Raw genomic sequence first — 24,574 nt, 5'->3', positions numbered from 1 at the left:
TCATTCTGTGTGCTGCTCCATCTCCACACGGGCAGTTCGACCCAGGGCACACTCAGAAAACTCAAGGAGCATTGTGGCTCCCCAGAAAGTATCCCATGAGGGCTGGTCATCAGCCGTTTGCACCTGAAAGAAAACAAAACACAGCAAAGCATTACAAACAGAGGCAGGCTCAGCCAGGTTTTGGGATACTTACCTTCCCACTGGGGTGCCTTTTGTCAGTATAAAACCTATTCTGAACTTAGGAGACATGTCTATCACAGTGCGCACACACCCCAAGAAAAAAAATATTCCAGCACAGTTCTGAATCTATTAGCATCTACCCAGAAGTCATTTGTGCTCATTATTGGCCATGAAGCAGCACTAGCTCTAAGAAGAAAACCATGCAAACTCCAGAATGCCTCACCTGGCTGAAGGGCAAGGGTTGGCTCAGCTCCATCGTGGACAGAGGTGCTGACATGGCAGGTAAGGCTGGCATCACTTCCAGAGAACTGAAAGGAAAGAGTTGTATCCTTTACAAGAGTGCTTCTCACATCAGAATAGGTTTTGTCTCATGGCAACACTGGGTGGCATGATCCCCACAGTCCCCCATCTCTACATCAAAGCCATCCTGAGTGACTGATGGAATTGGGAACACTGTTCAGACAAGGTACTCTGTGCAGGGCTAGCCTGGAGGGAGGCATGCTATTGTGAACAGCCTCATCCAGCAAGTCATAGGGAGCCACTGAGGACAGCATCACTGATTCTGACGCAGTCCTGGCAAGACCAATCTTAGTGGACACACTAAGCAATGCAAAAGAAACAAACCAAAAAAAAAAAAAAAAGTAAACCCAAGTCTGGTCTGAAGCAGCACTCCATCACAGCACTCCACACGCCATAGCAGGAGGACAGCTGACATTTAGAGGCTAGTCAGATCTACACAAGGAGACCTTATGCCACCTTTCAAAACCAAACATTGGTGCACAGTATGTGATTCTGTTTACATGGAGTCCTACTGAATTGTCATGGGTTCATTTCCTCCATTTGAAACGTTCCCTCCAGGAAGAAGCAGCAAGGCAAATGGACTAGGGAATTAAACTAATTAATGTCTGGGGAAGCTGAAATGTTAAGATCTGCAAAGACCCCTCCCCCCTTCCCAGAGTTGCTGAAGCAGCAAGCACCTGCTGAGGGCAGGAACTCTGACCTGCCAAGCTGCCTGGAGAAGACTCCCTCTGATGAGCTAAGCTGCCTAGCAAGGACACTGCACTTGACAAGCTGCTTGCAAGATGACATCTTTCAGGAGTCATCACCCACACTGGCTCCAGTTTGGTGATGCCCAACTACCCTTGGCCATGCCTGTTCTGTAAGCAACTCCTTACCCCAGTAAACTCATCCATTCACTAAGATGGACTTTTTTGTTACTCTGTCATCTGTTCCCTGTCTAGCATGAGTAGAAATCTGTTTGCTATCTGGGGTGAGTAGACATTTATTCTTATCTCCCCCAGGACCAGTGTCACACACAGAAATACAGCTAATCATTTCAACAGAAGGACATATCCTAGACCAATAGTATCACAGACATGGTGGATGAGACAAGGAAGGTTCTATCATGACCTGGAATCTTGTGGAATTGTTTAACCCCAATATAGACATGACAAGTGTCCCCAGAAACAGGGTGAGTGGTATCAATTCCCTGTCTACCAGAAGACACCCAGACAACACTTACAGCTTTCTGGAGCTAGCGCCCCACCTGGAGATATTTGGCAACTCTTCTCTAGTAGAATAGAGCAGAAGTAGTCAGAAGACCTCAGACCACTCCATATCCTGACTATCTGCAGTCACGTGAAAACCTTGGGCATCTTCTCTCAATCACAGGGGCTGGACCACCATGGACAGTAGCCAATTTTGCCTCTGCAATCCCTTGGGACTTAGATGTTATCTGTTTTATTACAAGACCACTAGACTCATATCTCTGCAGTCCTCTCAGAAGGCCAGGTCCTCTATGTTCATAGTGCATATGTTGGCATATCTTAGGACTTTCCAGCCTTTCTAGACAACAACTTGCCATATCAAGAGGGAAAACATGCATGCCTCTCAGAAAGCAGCAGGCTTTGTTTATGAAGTAATCATGAATAATAGGGCTATAAAACTAAGAGATCTATGCCAGTGGTGACTGCACACTGTCCAACGTGTGGGATACCAAACCACATTGCCTCTGTTTGGGGTCTTTTTTGATTAGAAAAAGTGTAAAGTTTTTCAAAAAGACTTAAGGAGAGATATGATCTTCAAATTCTGAGATAGTGAGTCTATCCTGCCTTGTGACCCAAAGAAAGCCCAGGGACCTTCAGGCTTACCTACGGTGATGATTTTTAGAGAGTGCACTGGAAGCTACCTGCCCACTTCTGGGTCCAGGATCCTCCTCTGGGTACAAGCTCTGAGGATGACTTCCCTGCTGCTCAGTACATCCTACAGATAACAAAATTCCACAAACCACAGGTGAAAAAGGAAGGCATGCAGCACACGTAAGGCACAGCCACTTACTTTTCTGCAGGATAGAGTCGACTGTACAAAAATGAGTTCACCACCGCTGGGACCCATCTCCCCTCCCAAGATAAGGATGGACAGACTCTCCACCTCTATCACCCATGATAGAACTCCAGGAACTGAGTGTAAGTCCATTTCTCCTGAGTCTAATCTGGCTTTTGCCGCTGTGGGCTTCCCACTGTCCAAGGCCAGAGTCTCAATCTCTTCTACACAGGCTTCAGGCCCCAGCCACATGTGCCTGCTTTGCTGCTTCCACTCCTTACCCCCTACTTCACTGAGATTTTCTTGAGGTGAAAGCTGTTGCTACCTCACTCTGCTCTTTGGCCTTCTCTCCCCATTAGCCAGAGAGTACCTTGGAAGATCTTTGACACTTTCTCCCTCCCCCATCTGTTGAAAAATAGGTTCCTGTTTTATGCAGTATATCCTGATAACAGTTTCTCCTCACTCTACTCCTCGCACTTCCTTTCCACCACCCTCCCCCATCCAGAGCCACTCAGATTATGTCCCTCATTTAAAAAGAAGAGGCTTCTAAGAGATAGCAACAAGATGCAACAAACTAAAGTATAATAATATACAATAGAAAACTACCACATTGAATTTGGGCAAGGCAAAGCAGCAGAAGAAAGGAAGCCTGAGCAAGGGCTCAAGAATCAAAGGCCCATTCATTCACACACTCAGGAATCCCACAAAAGCACTAAGCTGAAAGCAATAATATTTATGCACAGGACCTTGTACAGGACATTTTAGACCCTGTGCTTGGTGCTCTGGTATCTGTGCACTCAAATGAGTTTTGCTCAGTTAATTTAGAGGCCTTTGTACTCCTGGTGTCCTCCAACACCTCTGGCTCTTACACCACTTTTTCAGTCTCTTTTTCTATGGGTTCTCTGTGCTCCCTGTTGAGAAATTTGATGGAGATATCAGATCATCACATGTAGAGCTTTGTATTCCCAAATCTCTGTCTCTCTCTCTCTCTTTCTCTCTCTCTCTCTCTCTCTCTCTCTCTCTCTCTCTCTCTCTCTCTCTCCCTCCCTCCCTCCCTCCCTCCCTCCCTCTCTCTCTCTGTACCCCTCCTCTCTCTCTGTCCCTCTCTCTAACACTCCATCCCTCTCTCTGCATATTGTGTCTTGTGTGTCTCTGTATTTATTCCTGTCTCTTGTAGAGAGAGGTTCTCTGAAGGTGGCTGAGTAAGTCATCAGATCTTTGAATCTAAAAGACAAGCTAGTAGATTTGGTGATCTCTAGATGGGCACACAGGTAGGAGAGAAGCCTGAACAGAGGTAGGAGAGAAGCCTGAACAGAGGTAGGAGAGAAGCCTGAAAGGCAGGCTTCGTATTGCCCTGAGTCCATTATGGGGTAGTGCTGTCAGCACTAACATAGTATTGGTCTCAGACCAGAACATGGGGCCTAAGGCAAGGTCTGTTCTAGCCTCCCACCTGATCACCAGAATATCTGCCCACTGCCTAGCACATTCTGAAGTCAAAGAGCCCTTTCTGGCCACATTGTGCCTGCCTCAGTCTCTGTTTCTGATCTCTTCATTGCAGAAGAATTTGAAAGACACCACTCTTAATAAATATTACAAAGTTGCAGGGCCAAAGCAGATATCCTCAGTCACACACAACACAACAGGGTTTTGTTATCTTTTCTCTCCATGTGATAGAAAAGTAATAATGGACCTGCCCAGTTGCCACAACTCTGCAAGGTCAGGTACCCTGTCTGGCGTGTGGCTTGCAGAGTTGCACAGTTACCAAAATGTGGAGCTTTGGCTGGGAAGATGGCACAGTGTGAAAAGGGCTTGTGATATAACCCTGAGGACCAGAGTTCAGGAACCCCTATAACATCTGGATGGCAAAGCATGGATATGTAGCCTCTCAGCTCCCACCGCCAATGTGTGTGTGTGTGTGTGTGTGTGTGTGTGTGTGTGTGTGTGTGTGTGTTGACCCAATTATCTGAGTTCATTCACAGTCTAACAAGAGATGTTTTCTAGAACGAGGTAGAAAGCTAGGATCCAAGTATGACTTGCTTTTGTGTGCTGGCATGCAAGAACCCTCCCATACACACATAGAAGCATGGAGGGAGGGAAGAAGGCATGGAGGGAGGGAGGGAAAAACAGAGGGGGAGACTGAGAGGGCGAGGGAGAGGGAGAGGGAGAGGGAGAGGGAGACAGAGAGACAGAGAGACAGAGAATGTGCTTTATTCTCAAATTCATCTGGAATAACAAAAAACCCAGGATAGCTAAAACTATTCTCAGCAACAAAAGAAATTCTGGGAGAATCAGTATCCCTGACCTCAAGCAATACTACAGAGCAATAGTGTTAAAAACTGCATGGTATTGGTACATGGTATTGGCAGGCAGATCAATGGAACAGGATTGAAGATCCAGAAATGAACCCACACACCTATGGCCAATTGATCCTTGACAAAGAGGCTGAAAACATCCAATGGAAAAAAAGATAGCCTGTTCAACAAATGGTGCTGGTTCAACTGGAGGTCAGCATGCACAAGAATGCGAATTGATCCATCCTTGTCTCCTTGTACTAAGCTCAAATCCAAATGGATCAAGGACCTCCACATAAAGCCAGACACTCTGAAGCTAATAGAAAAGAAACTGGGGAAGACCCTTGAGGACATCGGTACAGGGGGAAGTTTTCTGAACAGAACACCAATAGCGTATGCTCTAAGAGCAAGAATTGACAAATGGGACCTCATAAAATTACAAAGTTTCTATACGGCAAAGGACACCATCAAAAGGACAAATCGGCGACCAACAAATTGGGAAAAGATCTTCACCAATCCTACATCAGATAGAGGGCTAATATCCAATATATATAAAAAACTCAAGAAGTTAGACTCCAGAAAACCAAACAACCCTATTAAAAATGGGGTACAGAGTTAAACAAAGAATTCTCACCTGAAGAACTTCGGATGGCAGAGTTAAGACCTTAAAAAATGCTCAACTTCATTAGTCATTAGGGAAATGCAAATCAAAACAACCCTGAGATTTCACCTTACACCAGTCAGAATGGCTAAGATTAAAAATTCAGGAGACAGCAGGTGCTGGCAAGGATGTGGAGAAAGAGGAACACTCCTCCACTGCTGGTGGGGTTGCAAATTGGTACAACCACTCTGGAAATCAGTCTGGCAGTTCCTCCAAAAACTGGGCACCTCACTTCCAGAAGATCCTGCTATACCACTCCTGGGCATATACCCAGAGGATTCCCGACCATGTAATAAGGATACATGCTCTACTATGTTCATAGCAGCCCTATTTATAATTGCCAGATGCTGGAAAGAACCCAGGTATCCCTCAACAGAAGAGTGGATGCAAAAAATGTGGTATATCTACACAATGGAGTACTATTCGGCCATTAGAAACAATGAATTCATGAAATTCTTAGGCAAATGGATGGAGCTGGAGAACATCATACTAAGTGAGGTAACCCAGACTCAAAAGATGAATCATGGTATGCACTCACTAATAAGTGGATATTAACCTAGAAAACTGGAATACCCAAAACATAATCTACACATCAAATGAGGTACAAGAAGAAAGGAGGAGTGGCCCCTTGTTCGGAAAAGACTCAGTGAAGCAGTATAGAGCAAAATCAGAACAGGGAAGTGGGAAGGGTTGGGTGGGAAAACAGGGGGAGGGAAGGGGACTGATGGGACTTTCGGGGAGTGGGGGTCCAGAAAAGGGGAAATCATTTGAAATGTAAATAAATACATCAATAAATTAAAAGAGAGAGAGAGAGATACAGAGAATTTGCTTTTAAGGTGGAGCCTGTGGTGCTTTGAATGAGAAAGTCTCACTTAGGCAAGGTATTTGAAAAGGTGGTCCTCCTTTGCTGGTGCTTTGCATGGGTAGGGGATATGGAACCTTTAGTTGATGGAGGTTTCCTAGAGAAAGTGGATTCCTGGGGGTGGGCTTTGAAAGATTACAGTCTTGCCCCACTTCTAGTTCACCTTCCTTAGAATCTGCACGAGTGTGGGAATGGGATCAGCAGAACAGGAGCTGCAATGCGAGGCCTTGTGCAAAGTCTAGAGTAGGGAATTAAGATTAACTTTGGCATGAAGCTACCACCCCAGACCTGGGGAGCTCTCATGTACTCAGAGACTGGGAAAAGGAGGCTACCAGATGCAAGTTTTCAAATGGCATGCTAGAAATAATAGAAAGTGTTAAAAAAAAAAAAGTGGAAAGAAAATCAGGGGCTTTTAGTTTTTTAGTTTTCGTTTTTAAGGAGGAAGTTAAAAACTGCAGAAAATGAAAGCATGCATTATACTCACAGAATACTAAGAAACACAAGCAAACCCACCAGCCTTACAAGATGGAACGTCACATAATTCCATTGTTTTAGAGACAAAAAAAAAGGTGAAAACTGTACAGTCTTTCCCCCAGAATGATGTGCAGAGTATGGAAGAACAAGTCTCATCTGGATGCCTTCCTCTGCTGCACAGGTACTGACAGATAAGGAAGGGTGGCAGGGGTGTTGATGTGGGCAGGCAGCTATTGCTGTCCAATCTAACTATTCCCTAACTGTCCTGTTTGCCATTCATATGCAGTTTTCCCCAAAAAACTCACAAATAAAAAGTAATCTTCGATATTTCTGAAGACTGTTCTGACTCAGGCAGTTATGAGTTTCACTGAACATTCTTGATTCGATGGTGGCTACATCCACAGATCCAGCCCACCACAGAACCTGAGCACCTGGGTAGATACAGGGCCTGGACCAAAATATCATAGTCTGTGTACGGTGGACTCACCTGCATGGCTGAGATCACTGATGGCAGCAGCGGCCATGGGCAAAGGAGCAACTTCAGAATCCATCCCAGAGTTCGGATTTTGTCTACAGCCTGCTTGCTCCACTGGGTGGAAAACTTCCTTGGAGGATGGCAGTGTAAGGGGTGCTATTGAAGACTCAGGGGCATTCACAGAGGAATCGACATGTTACTACTGCCAGCAGCCAGAGGGCAGAGACCAGGCCCACGGGCAGGGGCCATGGATGTGAGGCTCGCAGGATGATGGCCTCGCCACTCAGGGTGCCTTTCACATTCATAGAGTGACCTGGGGAATATCACCAAACAATGTGCCCTGGTGGGCAGAGCCCAGGGTGCGGTGGGTGCGTGTTAGGAGGGGAATGCAGCCAAGGTTGGGAATAAGGGCTGAAACCAATGATGCTGTGGAAGGTTGAACATCACTGCCACTATTGCCCCTGACTGATCGTCCCTGCAGCTATCAAGGGATGGGCCTGATGTGCCCAGTGTCATAGGATATCAATAATTACAGAGAAGCAGAAGAGAGAGAATGGAATGATCTGCAAGACCCTAATTTCAAGTGAATAAACGATGGTTAATATTAAAGAAACATTAGGCAGAAGCTGACAGTGATTTAGTAATATTCCATCAGGGCTAATGTATCTCAAACATTATCAGAGTTCTCCTGAAGTACACCCTCAACCTATATGGTGGGCACAGCCTATATGGTGGGCCCTACCATATTCCCATTTCACAGGTAAGAGTTCATGAGAAACTGCTGAGGTCACACACCTGGGCAGTGTCCATCCTGGCACTGCCCGCATGACTGACCAGCTCTACGTTGTATGCAGAAGGCTCTTGCCTTGCCAAAGGGAGTAGAGAACATGGGGGGCCCCAGACTGTGAGGTATATACAGTCTGCTGTTTACTCTGTGAAATAAATGGATAACCAACACTCGGGAATACAAGAAAACCAAATCAAGCCACAGCTTCAGAGCTCAGAAGGAAAAAGCCCTGGGTTTAGGGTTAAATTACACTCTGGTCTCCAACTAAAGGAGGAAGGGAGTAAAGAGGAAACCTGTCCCCTGGACTAAGTGAATGACACTACCTCAATCCTAGTGACTGTGATATCATGTGGTTTCCAGAAAAACTCTCCGCTAGGGACTTGGGTCCCTTAGACTGCTGGGTGGTATCTGGGGACTGTAGAGGCCCATTTCCTTCTGGAAAGCAGACTAGATAGAGAGGAGTGTGTTAGGTCCTAGCCCCCTGCCCCCAGCAGCTCCACACACTAGAATAAGAAGTGATTTTATTCATCCCAATATTCTTGTCCCTTGGTCTGACTTCAGTGCAAACAAATAGGTCCAAGCCTGGAGATCAAATCTGCTTCCCAAATAACTCCATTTAGGTCCTGATGGATATGTCCAACCCCGCCTCCAGACCCACACAGCCATGCCAGGGTCTATTCAGAGCCAACTAGATCTTGCCAGAAATCTGCCCCCAAAAGGCCCTTGGGTTACTCACCTGTGCACTGAGATAGAGTGAGAGACTCAAGATGGTTTCCTGAGAGCTGCACTGTCTCAGGAACATGATCCTTTTCCTGGGAATCTTCTGATGTGGCCTCCTGGGCTCTTGCCACATGCTGGAGAAGAACCTTCTGTCGCCGCCGATAATTGGCAAACCAGCTGTACACTTGCTCAGTAGTCAAGCCTGTCTCTGAAGCCAGGTTTTCCTGTCACACCCCCACAACCCGAAAAAATCCTTGAGTTACAGGGGTTCACAAAACTGTCTGGGTCAGCTAATTTTTCATGTAGGAAACTAACTAGGGACATACAGCCCAGTTTGACCCCTGAAAGGATGGCAGAAACTGTGATCAGTGAACTGGTATAGTGGGAAACATTAAACAGTCTCCTGAGCATGTACTGAAGAAGTAGATGGTAACACATATGCAGGTGCATGCACACACACACACAGACACACACAGGGAGAGAGAGAGAGAGAGAGAGAGAGAGAGAGAGAGAGAGAGAGAGAGAGAGAGAGAGAGAGAGAGAGAGAGAGAGAGAGAGAGAGAGAGAACTTCTGTACCCATTCCATTCTGGCCCAGCTGACATTAATGAGTACCCAAGACCTTAATAAAGAGCAGGGCCAGATCAAAATTACCTTGAGCCCTTGGATCAGTGTCTGTGCTGTCTCCAGCCAAAGACCCTTCTCTGCTGCACTCTGACTTTCAGCTTGGGATCACACAGCAGAGGTTTGGGAACAACTGGGAACTGACCAGATTGGGATGTGGACAGCCCCTCAGAGAAAACCAAGCCTCACAGAGGTGTTGGGAACATGGTGGGTGGGGGCAAACATAACCAGGGAGGGGGGTCTGTGGAACCCAGTGAGCCCAGAGGGAGACACAAAAAGTTACACAGTGGAGGGGGAGCTAACTAAAAGAATGGGCCCTGTCTGGAAAGAAGACAATGAAGCTCCCTAGGAGAAGTCTGCTGAGAGGAGGTAGGGAGAGCTTCCTAGGAAGAAGAGGGAAGAATTCCTTAGAAGAAGGTAGGGAGACTGGCTTTATGGATGAAAGAAGTCTCTGGAGAAGAAGCAGAGAAGCTACCTAGAGTGGGTGTTGTCCTTACCAACTGGGCCTTCTTGGGATAAGCACTCACACCTGTGGCAAAGTCCTGCAGACAGCTCCGAACCTCTGGGAGAAAGTTACGGTTCTTAGGACCTTCTGGGCAGAAGGTAAGGGGTGGTGGATTCCTGTATAAGGGGAAGGGGAGCAGAAGAATTTATATAGCACAACTTCCAACATCTCAGGGCCTGGGACTTCTCAGCAGAGGAGTTCTGAAAAGCATTCTTAAGTCTGTCCCCGTACCTCAGTCTAAGTCCCCAAGAGTGGCCAGATTCCGACTTTCTGGGATGCCAGTTGGTGGTCAAACATTCTCTGATCTCACCCAGTGAGTGAGCACAGCTGCACCCACCCCAGCCAGGCCAGCACAAGCACCATCTCTCCCCTGCTCTGTTTATATCAGGTGTATGGTCACTGTTCCCCACCATCTGCCTCTCTTGTTCAGTGGCCTCCGCTTGAGCTGGCAAAGCTATGAATCTCTCACCTTAAGCATAAATCCCACAAGTTGCCTCCCCTGACTTGGTCCCTAGCAGAACAACTACACAGAGAATGAGAAATATCAGTGTGTGTGTGTGTGTGTGTGTGTGTGTGTGTGTGTGCGCGCGCGCACGCACATATGTATGTGTGTGTTTGTGCATGTGTTTGTGTTTATGTGTGTGTATGTGTGTGTGTGAGTGCATATGTATGTGTGTGTTTGTGCATGTGTTTGTGTGTATCTGTGTCTGTACATGTGTATGGGTGTGTATGTATGTGTGTGTGCCTGTGTGTGTGCTTGTGTGTGTGTGTGTGTGTGTGTGTGTGTGAGTGCATATGTATGTGTGTGTTTGTGCATGTGTTTGTGTGTATCTGTGTCTGTACATGTGTATGGGTGTGTATGTATGTGTGTGTGCCTGTGTGTGTGCTTGTGCATGTGTGTGTGTGTGTGTGTGTGTGTGTGTGTGTGTGTGTATTGCTGCATGTCTGTGTGGACAAACCCAAGTATGCCTGAGTGCTGGCTTCCACTTGTCCCATCTCACTCATTCCCTGAACTCAGCTTCTCCATTTCTCATGTCCATCATTGCCCTCCTCTTGCTGCTCTTCCTGTTTTGCGAAGTCCCTGCACCATAAAACAGACCCATGATGTTGCTTTTCCTCTCTGGTCTCTACACAGCACAGGGATTTCAGGGTGGCTGAAGGACTCGGTAGCTATCAATCTCTTGTGTCCAGACTGATTTTTCCTGCTGTTCCTTTTGAATTTCTTCACAAAGGACGCATGGCATCTATAAAGGTCACTTTTCTGAGTAGATGGCCTATAGATATGACAGATATGTATCATGAATGCACATCTGAGGACCATCTCATCTAAAGCATCCCAAATAGAATCCACCTGTGAGCCCAGAGCCTCCTCCTGCCCAGAGACAACCAGAAAAAATTTCCTGAGGCCTGTTGGTTCATACTAAGTAGGGAGATCCTCCTGCCTAGACATCAGTCTTGGACCACAGTTGGCCTTCAGAACACTGTAGATCTGGAGAGCATAGTTACAGCAAAGCCCATGTTCTGCTTTCTCCCCACACTGTCCAGAGGTTACTTGTCAAATGTACCAGGAAGCCTGGTGACAGGGAACCCACATTTTCATATGGTCCCAGGCTGGGAACCCATCTGTATTTTAGTAGTGCTACATGCAAACATTCTTGTGGCATCTGCTATCTGCTCCAAGACAGCCAGTGCCAGGAGCCATCCTCACTTAGATCTCAATGCCAAGAACTATCCATACCAGGAGCCATCCCCACCTGGCTCTCAATGCCAGGAGACCTCGATACCAGGAGTCATTCTCACTTAGATCTCCATGCCAGGACCTATTCCTATGTAAATCTCAAAACCTCCTCCTTTTGAAGTTCATCTGTGGATAGGTTACTATAGCAACCCCTTTCCACTTCACCTCTTCATGACCACCCTTTTATCATGCCAAACTTCCAGCAGCAATAACTAGCTTTACCAGAAATTATGAGAAACTGTTTCTTAGAAATGATGCCAGACCCCTGAGATTGTTCCCCCTTTATACCTCCCAGACCTTGTAAGCTTCTCTTTATATTGACTTGTGTAAAAATTAAAATTTGATAGCTTGATCGGGATTAGACTTGCTGTTGGTCTCTCTTTGTGTCGTTTTGTCCCATTGCCTTTCTTTTAGGTAGCTTCAGGAACCCTGTTAACTATCTGCAGGTCAGGACAAGGTGGCACCTCTTAATCTCTGGCTTGAGATCTTCCAGCCTGGAAACTTTGTCGGTGTGCTTTTCCCACTCTTCTCCAAAGCCTGGATAGGCTTGTATTGATAGTATGGTCAGACATAGCCCCTTCCCAGCAGCAAAGACCTTATCAGTCTCAGTCCTCTTACTGCTGGCATAGCCCCACATAAGGAAAGCTACTTTATTTCTTCTCCATTGTCCCTGGACCTATCCCTTGTCCAGCTGCAAAAAATTAGGCCGGGTCTATACCCACAATTTGCAAGCACCTAGTACTCTGAGAACAGTTCACAAGCAAAGGGACACAACACTGTCGCTGCTCAGCTGTTCTCTGCTGGGCCATCAGCCTGTGCTATGATGTGGTCTTAATCCCCTGTGTCAAGGCTAAGTATCTAGTGAGCTTCTTAGGACACGTCTCAGCAATGCAATATGTGGCAGAATCTCTGATAAAAAGTAAAACAAAGCAAACCCAACAAAAACACAAAAACAAAACACCCTCTTCCTCCTTCAGTGAGTAGACCCTGTGACTCAGCAAGCCTGCATTCATCCAAGTAACAGAGAGAGCATTCAGCCCTCAGTCAGGTGCGAGGCCTCAGATAAAGAGAAAAGGCTTGACAGTCTCAGTGTCTAGGCCACCCTGGCCTTGTCTCTCTCACACACACAGATACACACACACACATACACACACACACAAACACATACACACGGGGGGGGGGGGCGGGGAGAGGGGGACAGAGAGACAGAGAGACAGAGAGACAGAGAGACAGAGACAGAGAGAGAAACTCAGAAAGGTGTGTTATCTGCTCCTTGTCAAATTGTCCTCTGTGAATGATGAAGGCAAGAATAATGCTGACGACTACTCCCCCTGCAATGCCCAGGGACTAGCATGATGCGTAGGGCATGGGGATTAGACAATGTTAGAAGCCAGTAAGAAAAACCCAATTAGTTGCCCTACATTCACTATCCCCACTCACAGGCTCTGTGTCTAGGGATGAAGAGAAGTCAGGACAGTCAAGATGCCAGAGATGCATAGAGTCATCTACTTCCAGCCTTCACAACACTCAGGTGTCAGGTTGGTGAGGGTCACACCAGGATATGCCAAACATGGGAGCCAGGGTCTTCATTACATTGTAATAAATACTGCTAAGGTGACTTAGTGTCCTTGTTTCCTCAGTGCCTAGGGGTTTGTATGGCACATTCTTCCCCAGGAAGTATCAGGGCGCCTGCACAGAGGACAATCAGCATTTACCTCTTCCTGCAGCGAAACCTCTGTGCTGCACTCAGCTCCGTGACACCCAGTCTCCTCATGGTCAGCTGGTAGTGGATGTCATTCCAGAGATGTACCAGGTCCTGGCTGCCTCCTGGCACATGACACACCTGTAGGGAAAGCCTGCTGAAACCCAGTCACCTCTGTACTTCCTGGAGTGGGTGGCAATCTGTCATCCACAGCAATCCAGCCTTTGGAAAAGGCCATCATCTGGGACTGCAAACCACCAATATCAGCCAAACTCAAAGTCCTGCAGTAGCAGCAGGCCCAGAGGAGGTGACACCCTGGGCCAGCCAGTTACCACACAGACCATGGCAGGCTTCGTGCCAGCCAGGCATAGATCAGAGGCCTGGTTTCTGATCTTAAGCCTTTCGACCCTCCAAAAAATAAGTAAGCCAGTCCTGTAACCAACCACCCCAGTACAGAGAACAAAGCACGGCATATTCACCAACCATGCCTTGTTCTCCTCATATGGCTCTAGGCAAGAGCTCCCTCAGTAAAATTTAAGACCCACTTCAGGGGTTCTAATCACCAGTGCTACTGACTACCATTCTGTATTCTCCTCAGAGCAACCATGTAGTCCCTCTCCGTTTACTACATTCTTTCTGAATGATTATGTGTTTTCACTTATCATAGGCTGGCCTCCAACTCACCACTGTCTTTCCTCAGACTCATGAGTATTGAGATTACAGGTATAAACATCTATATTCAGCTCTATGTAGAATGTGTCAACACATGTGTTGTGTGATATTTTCCTCCCAGACTAAAACATCTGATCCCTGAGGGCTGCTCCTTAAGCAGGGAAACAAAGCACTGATTAAAAAAATTAGCCCCAAGGGTACCCTGAATCTGATCAGAATCACTGTAGCCCCTCGTGCCAGAGTAAACACAGCCTAGATGCCAAGAAGACCCTGAACACAGAAGAGCCAAGATGCCAAGAACATGCTCGGCCAAGCAGAGCTCCAAGGAAGACTGAGACCTGACAAATTACCTAGAATGAGGATAATCAAATCAAGCTGCCTGGAAGGTGTTCAGTCCATGTGAGGCAAGTGGAAATGACACCCTCTATCCTTTTGAGAGGCCCCTGCTTACAAGGCTCAGTTTATAGGCCATGCAATATGTTCCAGGCTCCCTGCTTTGGTGAAAGTGTCTCACCTGCTGGGGGTGAGGGGGTCTTGGTGATGCGGCACTCTGAGCCATTTCTACTTCTGTAAGTAATCCCTCACCCATATTCATGTAAATAACCCCAATAGAACTCATCGGATCGCTATCTGGGTTTTAATAGTATCCATACTTTGGTCTGCCATGAGTTCTTGTTCCAGGGTAAGAGCACAACAGGGTTTTGTCTCCTCTGTATAAGTCAGGCACCATGATTGGGGCCCACAGACCAAAGAGAATGACAGATGAGTTGGTGGTGCACTCTGTGAATGGCCCTCTATATGCCTGCGGGGCATATAAACTGAGGCTGGGAGGACTCAGGGACAAGCATCTGTCCAGGAAATTCAGACACAGTTTAACCATTCCTGAGTGGTGTTTTGGGTGATTGTGTGCACTGATAGCAGTTACATGGTCCTTTATGTGGCAAGTGAGACATGAAACTAAGACTGAGTCATCAGGATTAGGTGTGTCCTTGGAAGAAATCCAAGGATGCCATTCTCCTATGTGTGGAATAGGGTAGCTTGTGATATTCAAGAGTGGGGTCTGCCATGTAAATACAGAGATTGCTGAAAACAGTTGAAGGCCTAGAGGAAATTTTGCAGTCTTTGAGAGTAGTGCACTAGAGTGTGTATTTCTATAATCAGCAGCAGAGGTTCCCTGAGCACTGTTGTGTGTAGTTAGAAGTTTATCTGAGGCAGAGATGGCGGCCCAAGCAGTAACTTGTTTTTATATAGGAGCAATTACAAAAATAGGAGATGAAGATTGCATCAATCCCAGTCATTGCTGTTGATTTAGCAACTTAAATTAAACACAAGAATGAGAGAGAGAGAGAGAGAGAGAGAGAGAGCACTTGAAGACACCTGTCATGTCCAAAGATTAATAGACAAAGAGTAAGAATATGTAATCCAGCATTCAGATGGGAGCATTAACCATGACCCAATTCAAGAAACTAGTGTGGCCTATTCAGCACATGAAGAGCTGGAATGAGGGAAGATTTTTCAAACATGTAATCCCACCTGGGTGTTATCCCACCTGGGGATTCATCCCAGATACAGTCACCAATCCCAGGCCCTATTGTGGATGCCAAGAAATGCCTGCTGAATGGCACCTGATAGGGCTGTCTCCTCAGAGGCCCTGTGCCAGAGCCTTGTGAATACAGAGGCAGATGCTCACAGCCAACCATTGGACTGAAAACAGTGTCCCCAGTAGAGGAGTGAGAGAAAGACTGAAGGAGCTGAAGGGATTTGCAAGTGCATAGGAAGAACAACAATATCAACCAACCAGAGCCCCCAGAGCTCCCAGGGACTAAGCCATCAACCAAAGAGTACACATGGCTCCAGCTGCACATGTAATGCCTTGTCAGACATCAATGGGAGGAGAGGTCCTTGGACCTACAAAAGCTTGATAGATGCCCCAGAGTAGGGGAATTGAGGGCAGGGAGGAGGGAGTGTGATGGGTGAAGAAACAACCACATAGAAGCAGTGGGAGGGAGGATGGTATAGGGTTTTAAGGAAAGGAGGGATGGGAAAGGGGATAACATTTGAAATTTAAATAAAGAAAATATCCAAGAGAAAAAAACATAAAAAAAGAAAGAGGCTGCTATTGTTCTGAGGACATGGGAGTGGATGGGATTTGTCCGACCATGGTAGAGCCTGGAAAACTGAGTAATATATCTAACCACCCATCTGTAATGCAAAGTCTGATGAACCTAGGATCTTCTGAGAAATCCCTGATGTATTGGATTAACAAGGCCACTAGGGACACTTGGTTATGTGTCCAAAGGGCCAATAAAAGTGGTTGAAGGACCACAGAGAAGGGGCAGATGCTATTGAAGGAACTAATAATAAAAGGAGCTGTTCCCTGGCTCAATTAGAACCATGTTCATAAAGGGGTCTAAGAAAAATTGGCACAGCAAGGACCTTGAAGCCCCCAGGGAGAGTTAGTTCACTTTCCTGAGTCATCTGTGGTAAGGCAAGATATTTTTAAAGTAGGAAAGGCTTTCTTGATCAAAGTAACTTAATCCAGTCTGTAAGCAGTGTCTGTAAAGTTAGAGAACAATCCAGAGGAGATGAGAAAGAAGTCAAGCAGAGAAAGAGTTCTATCTGGCTTACTCAAAGGCAAATGTGTCTGGATTTGAGTGGAAGTAGAGTTCCTAAGGATCCTATCTGATCACTATGGAGTAAAAGTGGTCTTCAATAGCAACAGAAACAACAGAAAACCCACATACACGTGGAAACTGAACAATATTCTACTCAATGATACCTTGGTCAAGAAAGAAATAAAGAAAGAAATTAAAGACTTTTTAGAACACAATGAAAATGAAAACACAACATACCCAAATCTATGGGACACAATGAAAGCAGTGCTAAGAGGAAAACTCATAGCCCTGAGTGCCTCCAAAAAGAAAATGGAGAGAGCATACATTACCAGCTTAATGACACACCTGAAAGCCCTGGAACAAAAAGAAGCTATTTCGCCCAGGAGGAGTAGAAGGGAGGAAATCATCAAACTCAGGGCCAAAATCAATCAAGTAGAAACAAAGAGAACCATACAAAAAATCAACAAAACCAGGAGCTGGTTCCTTGAGAAAATCAACAAGATAGATAAACCCTTAGCCAGACTGTCCAAAGGGCACAGAGAAAGTATCCAAATTAACAAACTTAGAAATGAAAAGGGAAATATAACAACGGAAACTGAGGAAATCCAAAAAATCATCAGATCCTACTACAAGAGACTGTACTCAACACAACTGGAGAATCTGGAGGAAATGGACAATTTCCTTGACAGATACCAAATACCAAAATTAAATCAGGACCAACTAGACCATCTAAACAGTCCCATACTGCCTAAAGAGATAGAAGGAGTCATAGAAAGTCTTCCAACCAAAAAAAGCAAAGGACCAGATGGTTTCAGTGCAGAATTCTATCAGACCTTCAAAGAAGAGTTAACACCAATACTCCTCAAACTATTCCACAAAATAGAAACAGAAGGAACACTACCCCATTCCTTCTACGAAGCCACAATTATGCTGATACCAAAGCCACACAAAGATCCAACAAAGAAAGAGAACTTCAGACCAATTTCCCTTATAAACATCGATTCAAAAATACTCAATAAAATTCTTGCCAACCGAATCCAAGAACACATCAAAACGATCATCCACCATGATCAAGTAGGCTTTATCCCGGGAATGCAGGGTTGGTTCAATATACGGAAATCTATCAATACAATCAACTACATAAACAAACTCAAAGAACAAAACCATATGGTCATTTCATTGGATGCTGAAAAAGCATTTGACAAAATTCAGCATCCTTTCATGCTTAAAGTCTTGGAGAGAACAGGAATTCAAGGCCCATACCTAAACATAGTAAAAGCAATATACAGCAAACCGGTAGCCAGCATCAAACTAAATGGAGAGAAACTTGAAGCAATCCCACCGAAATCAGGGACCAGACAAGGCTACCCCCTTTCTCCTTATCTTTTCAATATTGTACTTGAGGTACTAGCTCGGGCAATTCGACAACATAAGGAGGTTAAAGGGATACAAATTGGAAAGGAAGAAGTCAAACTATCATTATTTGCAGACGACATGATAGTCTACCTAAGTGACCCAAAAAAACTCCAGTAGAGAGCTCCTACAGCTGATAAACAACTTCAGCAAAGTGGCAGGTTATAAAATCAACTCAAGCAAATCAGTGGCCTTCCTATACTCAAAGGATAAGCAGGCTGAGAAAGAAATTAGGGAAATGAACCCCTTCACAATAGCCACAAACAGTATAAAGTATCTTGGGGTGACTCTTACCAAACATGTGAAAGATCTGTATGACAAGAACTTCAAGACTCTGAAGAAGGAAATGGAAGAAGACCTCAAAAAATGGGAAAACCTCCCATGCTCATGGATCGGTAGAATCAATATAGTTAAAATGGCCATTTTGCCAAAAGCAATATACAGATTCAATGCAATACCCATCAAAATCCCAACTCAATTCTTCACAGAGTTAGAAAGAGCAATTATCAAATTCATCTGGAACAACAAAAAATCCAGGATAGCTAAAACTATTCTCAGCAACAAAAGAAAATCTGGGGGAATCAGTATCCCTGACCTCAAGCAATACTACAGAGCAATAGTGTTAAAAACTGCATGGTATTGGTACAGTGACAGGCAGGAGGATCAATGGAACAGGATTGAAGATCCAGAAATGAACCCACACACCTATGGCCACTTGATCCTCGACAAAGAGGCTGAAAACATCCAATGGAAAAAAGATAGCCTTTTCAACAAATGGTGCTGGTTCAACTGGAGGTCAGCATGCAGAAGAATGCAAATTGATCCATCCTTGTCTCCTTGTACTAAGCTCAAATCCAAATGGATCAAGGACCTCCACATAAAGCCAGACACTCTGAAGCTAATAGAAAAAAAAACTGGGGAAGACCCTTGAGGACATCGGTACAGGGAGAAAGTTTCTGAACAGAACACCAATAGCGTATGCTCTAAGAGCAAGAATTGACAAATGGGACCTCATAAAATTACAAAGTTTCTGTAAGGCAAAGGACACCATCAAGAGGACAAATCGGCAACCAACAAATTGGGAAAAGATCTTCACAAATCCTACATCAGAGAGAGGGCTAATATCCAATATATATAAAGAACTCAAGAAGTTAGACTCCAGAAAACCAAACAACCCTATTAAAAAATGGGGTACAGAGTTAAACAAGGAATTCTCACCTGAAGAAATTCAGATGGCAGAGAAGCATCTTAAAAAATGCTCAACTTCATTAATCATTAGGGAAATGCAAATCAAAACAACCCTAAGATTTCATCTTACACCAATTAGAATGGCTAAGATTAAAAATTCAGGAGACAGCAGGTGTTGGAGAGGGTGTGGAGAAAGAGGAACACTCCTCCACTGCTGGTGGGGTTTCAAATTGGTACAACCACTCTGGAAAGCAGTCTGGCGGTTCCCCCGAAAACTGGGCACCTCACTTCCAGAAGATCCTGCTATACCACTCCTTGGCATATACCCAGAGGATTCCCCACCATGTAATAAGGATACATGCTCTACTACGTTCATAGCAGCCCTATTTATAATTGCCAGATGCTGGAAAGAACCCAGCTATCCCTCAACAGAAGAGTGGATGCAAAAAATGTGGTATATCTACACAATGGAGTACTATTCAGCCATTAGAAACAATGAATTCATGAAATTCTTAGGCAAATGGATGGAGCTGGAGAACATCATACTAAGTGAGGTAACCCAGACTCAAAAGGTGAATCATGGTATGCACTCACTAATAAGTGGATATTAACCTAGAAAACTGGAATACCCAAAACATAATCCACACATCAAATGAGGTACAAGAAGAAAGGAGGAGTGGCCCCTGGTTCTGGAAAGACTCAGTGAAACAGTATTCGGCAAAACCAGAATGGGGAAGTGGGAAGGGGTGGGTGGGAAGACAGGGGAAGAGAAGGGGACTTACGGGACTTTCGGGGAGTCGGGGGCTAGAAAAGGGGAAATCATTTGAAATGTAAATAAATTATATCGAATAAAAAAAAAGAAAAAAAAAGACAAAAACAAAACAACAAAGAAACCAGCAAACCAAACCAAACAAACTGTATGTTATAGAACTTCTGGGAGCCTTAAAGCTCGAAGACCACTTCACAGAGGACTTCCAGGGTAGAAAAATACAGGGGATGATGATCATGCCTGCCCTATCCCAGAGGTGGGTAATCCTATCCCCAGAATAAGGAAGGGGACTTTCCTACAGCAAACTTTCTGCTAGGGGTGGACATGGTTTTCCCTGTCAGAAACTCTCTATCAGCCAGGTATTGTGAAAGGAGAGGCAACAGCTTCATATGTCCCTACTGCCAACCTTAAGAGTCAGTGGTGCAGCAGAGTAGAGAAAGACCATGGTCTCCTTTGGAACTGGGTGGTAGAGCTCAGAAGAGTAAGTCAGGCACACTGAGTTTATCAGGCCTGGAGAAAGCAATGTAGGGAATGCCTGAATTCATTTGGGCTCAAAGAAAAACACCATGGGTTACAGGGAGCAATTAAAGTTAGCTCCCTGTATCCATGCTTTTTACCTACCCTGATGGACCAAAGAAGCAACTGATAACATATGCGTGGAACCATTTTAGGCTGTGTAAGACCTTGCTTATGCAAGACTTTAGTGTGCTCTTTGTTGTGAATTTATGGGATAACATGACCTCTGCTGAGAACAGAAGACAATACACTATCAGAGTGTTTTGCAAAGGTTATTTTTGAGTTGCACTGATCCTTATGGAATGGTGATTTGGGATTTACCTTGCTCTGCCATCCTCAGGCAAAGCTTTTGTTATACAGATGCCGTAATGCCAACCACTGAGGGTTGTGCAGATTTGGAAAACCATTGCAGAGACATGTATGGGCTATGGAACTTCCATCACCTTACAGCTTTACCAAGATTGAGAAAACTGGAATCCAAAAGGACACACACTGAGGCCATTAGGTTCCTGAATGAATACCCCAGTGCCAGGAGAAGGCTACCTCCCTATTACCTGTTGGTTAGGGAAGTCCTTGAGGCTGGGCAGACCATTAAAGCTCTTTCTGTTGCTGCTAGCTGGAGGCCAAAGTTGGATGGCAAGACCTGATTGCTAAGGACACCCTATGTCCATGCTCTGATTGTAGGAGATGGAAAACTTAAGCTGGGACTGAACTGGAAACTCCCAGCCTGCTGATCGGCTTTCCCAATGCCCATAGTGGCCTTCTGAGCTGCTGGTAGAGAACTGTCACCAACATTTCTGCTGGACTAAGGATCGCTTCTCGGCCTTTTGGCTAAGATCAAGTGTAGTATCTGCTGGACTAAGGACCCTGCAAGCTAATATATTTACCTGCCTGGCAGGATGTGCCTGTTTGTGCAATAGTGGCTCCGATATTGCAATTAGGTCCAGCCTTCTGAACATATTGAAGGATAGCTCCACACAACTGAGTTCACACTGGCAGTGCAAGCCAGGAAAATATTCTCTGGCTGGAGAGGCCACAGGTCCCAATGGGAAGTCACATTTATGCTTTCACTCTATGGACATGATGTTCCTATCAATCTGCCTGTAAACACACGTGTCCCCATACGCCACTGTTGTAATAAGCCTCCACCCATAACCACTGGTGAAGAAGCACTTGAGCACAAGTGACTGTTACTGTGGTATAGGGGGCTGTTTTTCTTACCCACAGGTAGAAATCTATAGTCACCCCCACAAGGCACAGGAGTCATTGCATGAGGAGGAGAGGAAAATGCAAAAGTAGGGGTTGGAGTGTTGTGTAACAGTTTCTTCCTATATGAAAACATTCCATCCTGCAGTGGAGCTCCACGAGAAGGGAGGCAAACAACTAAAAAGTTAGCTTCAAGATTCACTAGGCCCCTCCCTGCTAGAGCAATATGAGCCCAGAGGCAAAGACTCACACAAATCTAGCTGCAAAGAAGACTGATCAGACCAGATGGCTGAAGAGATTGAATCCAAGAGGCACTTTGCTGTTATCCCTACTATGGCCTATTGTGGGTTCCCTGTCTGGGGTGAGTAGACAAGTGGGTTGTGTCTTTCCAGGAAAATTTTTCTCACACAAGGATATCAGAACTACACATTTGCTCACCACTTGGTCCACTATATCCACCAAAGAAGGGTTTACTAAAAGGACAGTTTCTAAGGCTACCAAGCTTGGTGTCACTTTGTTAAATCAGTGGTGCCAACCTGCCTCAGCTTAGGATTACCTTGGGGGACAGTGGAAGCTGCCGTGTCCCCACTTCTCTCGATACCCACCACCATGCCTCCAACATACCTCTAGAATCTGGAGGGCTAAAAGGTGCTGCTCCTGCTGGATTAGGACCTGGACACACACCAGGGTCACGTCTATGTTTTTCAGAAGAGCCCAACGATGCTTGCTGTCCAGAATGGCTTCCACCAATTGTACCACCTGAACAGGGTTGTCCTCGAGGTCCAGACACAGCTTGCCTGCCATGGTCACCAAGTCAGGTGGGGGAGAGCTGGCATCCGCATGTGCCTTCAGCAGCCTCAGGAAATCCTGCATCCTGCAAGACCGACTCTGCCAACCGAGAACATTCCAAGTAGCAGTGACTTCGACTGGTTTCGTTCCACAGCTTTTCAGTTTCATTACACACAGCATGTGATATATGAGTCTCAGGTTATACCATGTCCAAGGTGGGCTAACTCAACTGGGAAAAGCTAGGCTGGTTACACACATCCTCCTTCCAGATCCCTCAAAGAACCCTGTCCTTGAGGAAGGCAGCTGTCCTGAGCCCACTGAGCAGGGCTCCCTGCAAGCACCCAATGTCAACTTTCTGAGCCTTAACCTCTACCCCTGGCCTGATCCTTTCATTTCTTTTATTCTTTATATGCTCCATGGTTTCATAGAAGCCATGGTCATGTTTCCATTTGCTCTTTGCTGTAGCCTCTGTGGGTTTCCCAAAAGCCACATGGGTGACGTGACACTCACTCAATTACAGACACTCACTCTTTTCACAAGCTGGGGACCAAGATTTCCCTGAAGAAATGCTGGGTTCTGAAGCATCTTACAATAGGAGGGAGGTGCTAGAAGAGAAATCGCAGCGATTTCTCAGCAAATCACGCTTGAGGACATTTGCTGAGGACATTAGTTCCTCATATTGTTAGATTTTTCAGACATAAAACCTCAGCATGGAGATCCCGTTTCTGTGGAATACCCTCCAAAATGGAGGCTGAGGACTGTCTGCATGCAGAGAGCCCAGTCTGTAAAGCCTGCTACCAAGAGCCTCCCCCGTCTAGTTCCTTTACACACCGGCGTGTGTACCTCAGGTGCCTCATGAGCCCTCAAAAGAAGAGAGAGAGTTCATGGTTATCACAGACCAGGAGCAGGGCTATCTTGGGATCTCGGTTTCATCCAATACTTAGAGCAGCTCCCAGATGGGTCAGGCTCAGTGTCTGCTTGATGAGACCTTTATCTGAGAAGAAAGGGGCACCCACTGAAAACCCACCCACGCTGGGACCAGAAAGCCAGTCCACATTGCCTGGTACCTTTGCAAAATGCTCTTCCTTCTGAGGAAGGTGCTCGCAGACTCGAGATTCCAAACCCCGGATGTGGAGATGGGAAGGCACAATATAGTCTGCACCGCAGCCACCTGACTTTCTGGACATCACTGCCTATTGGCCTACCCTAAGCACCTTCCTGCCACATCGTCCCGCCCTATCCTCTTCCAACCACTCCTCCTGAAACCCTGCAGCATGACTTCCGTGGTTTCAGGGCTGGTTCTGCGTGGGCCGCAAGCAAGCTACAGATACAAAGTATCCAAACATCAGACTCTGCTCCTCCAGGCTAGAAGCACCTTGAAAAACTGCATGTGACCACTGTTACTTAGCACAGTGGGGGAAAGTTGACTCAGGACACACCCTGGGTCTTCCTTGTAGGATTACTCTGGTCCCCTGTGCTCCTTGACAGGTCAATGACCATGAGAGGTTATGGGCACTCCTGACACAAGCCAGGAGAACAACCAAGTTGTGGAGCTTCTCAGTCCTTCAGTGGAGACTATTCTAGGCTCCCTAAATACCCAGCGATGTGTTTGTGTGGTGTGTGTGTGTGTGTGTGTGTGTGTGTGTGTGTGTACACTTATGTGTGTGTGGGCACATGTGTTTGGTACATTTTTGCATTTGTAGGCATGTGTATGTGGAGTGAGTACATGTGAATGTGGTGTGTTCAGGATATGTGTGTACCTATGTGTGTATGCATTCATGTATGAAATCTTCTGTTTCTTCCTATGTCATGATGCACTTTCCTATCTATTCTTGCCTCTTTTATCAAATAATCCTTTTATATAGTTCACTGTTTCAAACAAAACTTTTTATCAAGTTGGGGTGTTCCAAACCAGACTGTTTAGTGGTGCTAATCCTTTCCATGTCCATGCTTGGGTGTTCCCAATTTCATTGTGATATTTTGCTGAAGCAAAAATAGCTAGACATACATTATAAATTAAACACTGTAAGCAATACCTCGGGATAAGGGATATGTGTTAAAGTTTTG

At 45.7% G+C, this 24,574-nt stretch overlaps 1 protein-coding gene and 1 pseudogene across 1 annotated transcript; one reads left to right on the top strand and one right to left on the bottom strand.

Moving 5' to 3' along the window:
• Nucleotides 1–22,591, bottom strand: Anhx (anomalous homeobox). Its single transcript, XM_052170216.1, is given in 10 exon segments — nucleotides 1–123; nucleotides 404–488; nucleotides 2,331–2,442; nucleotides 7,278–7,455; nucleotides 7,458–7,578; nucleotides 8,376–8,499; nucleotides 8,789–8,996; nucleotides 9,892–10,015; nucleotides 13,353–13,480; nucleotides 22,343–22,591. Coding segments are annotated over 10 exon segments (1,452 nt in total).
• On the top strand, nucleotides 21,324–21,473 carry LOC127675973 (uncharacterized; annotated as a pseudogene).
• Nucleotides 22,592–24,574: the final 1,983 nt, after the last annotated feature.

This window comes from Apodemus sylvaticus, chromosome X, assembly GCF_947179515.1.
Source record: "Apodemus sylvaticus chromosome X, mApoSyl1.1, whole genome shotgun sequence".
Lineage (NCBI taxonomy): Eukaryota > Metazoa > Chordata > Mammalia > Rodentia > Muridae > Apodemus > Apodemus sylvaticus.
This window is presented reverse-complemented; position numbering and strand designations above follow the sequence as displayed.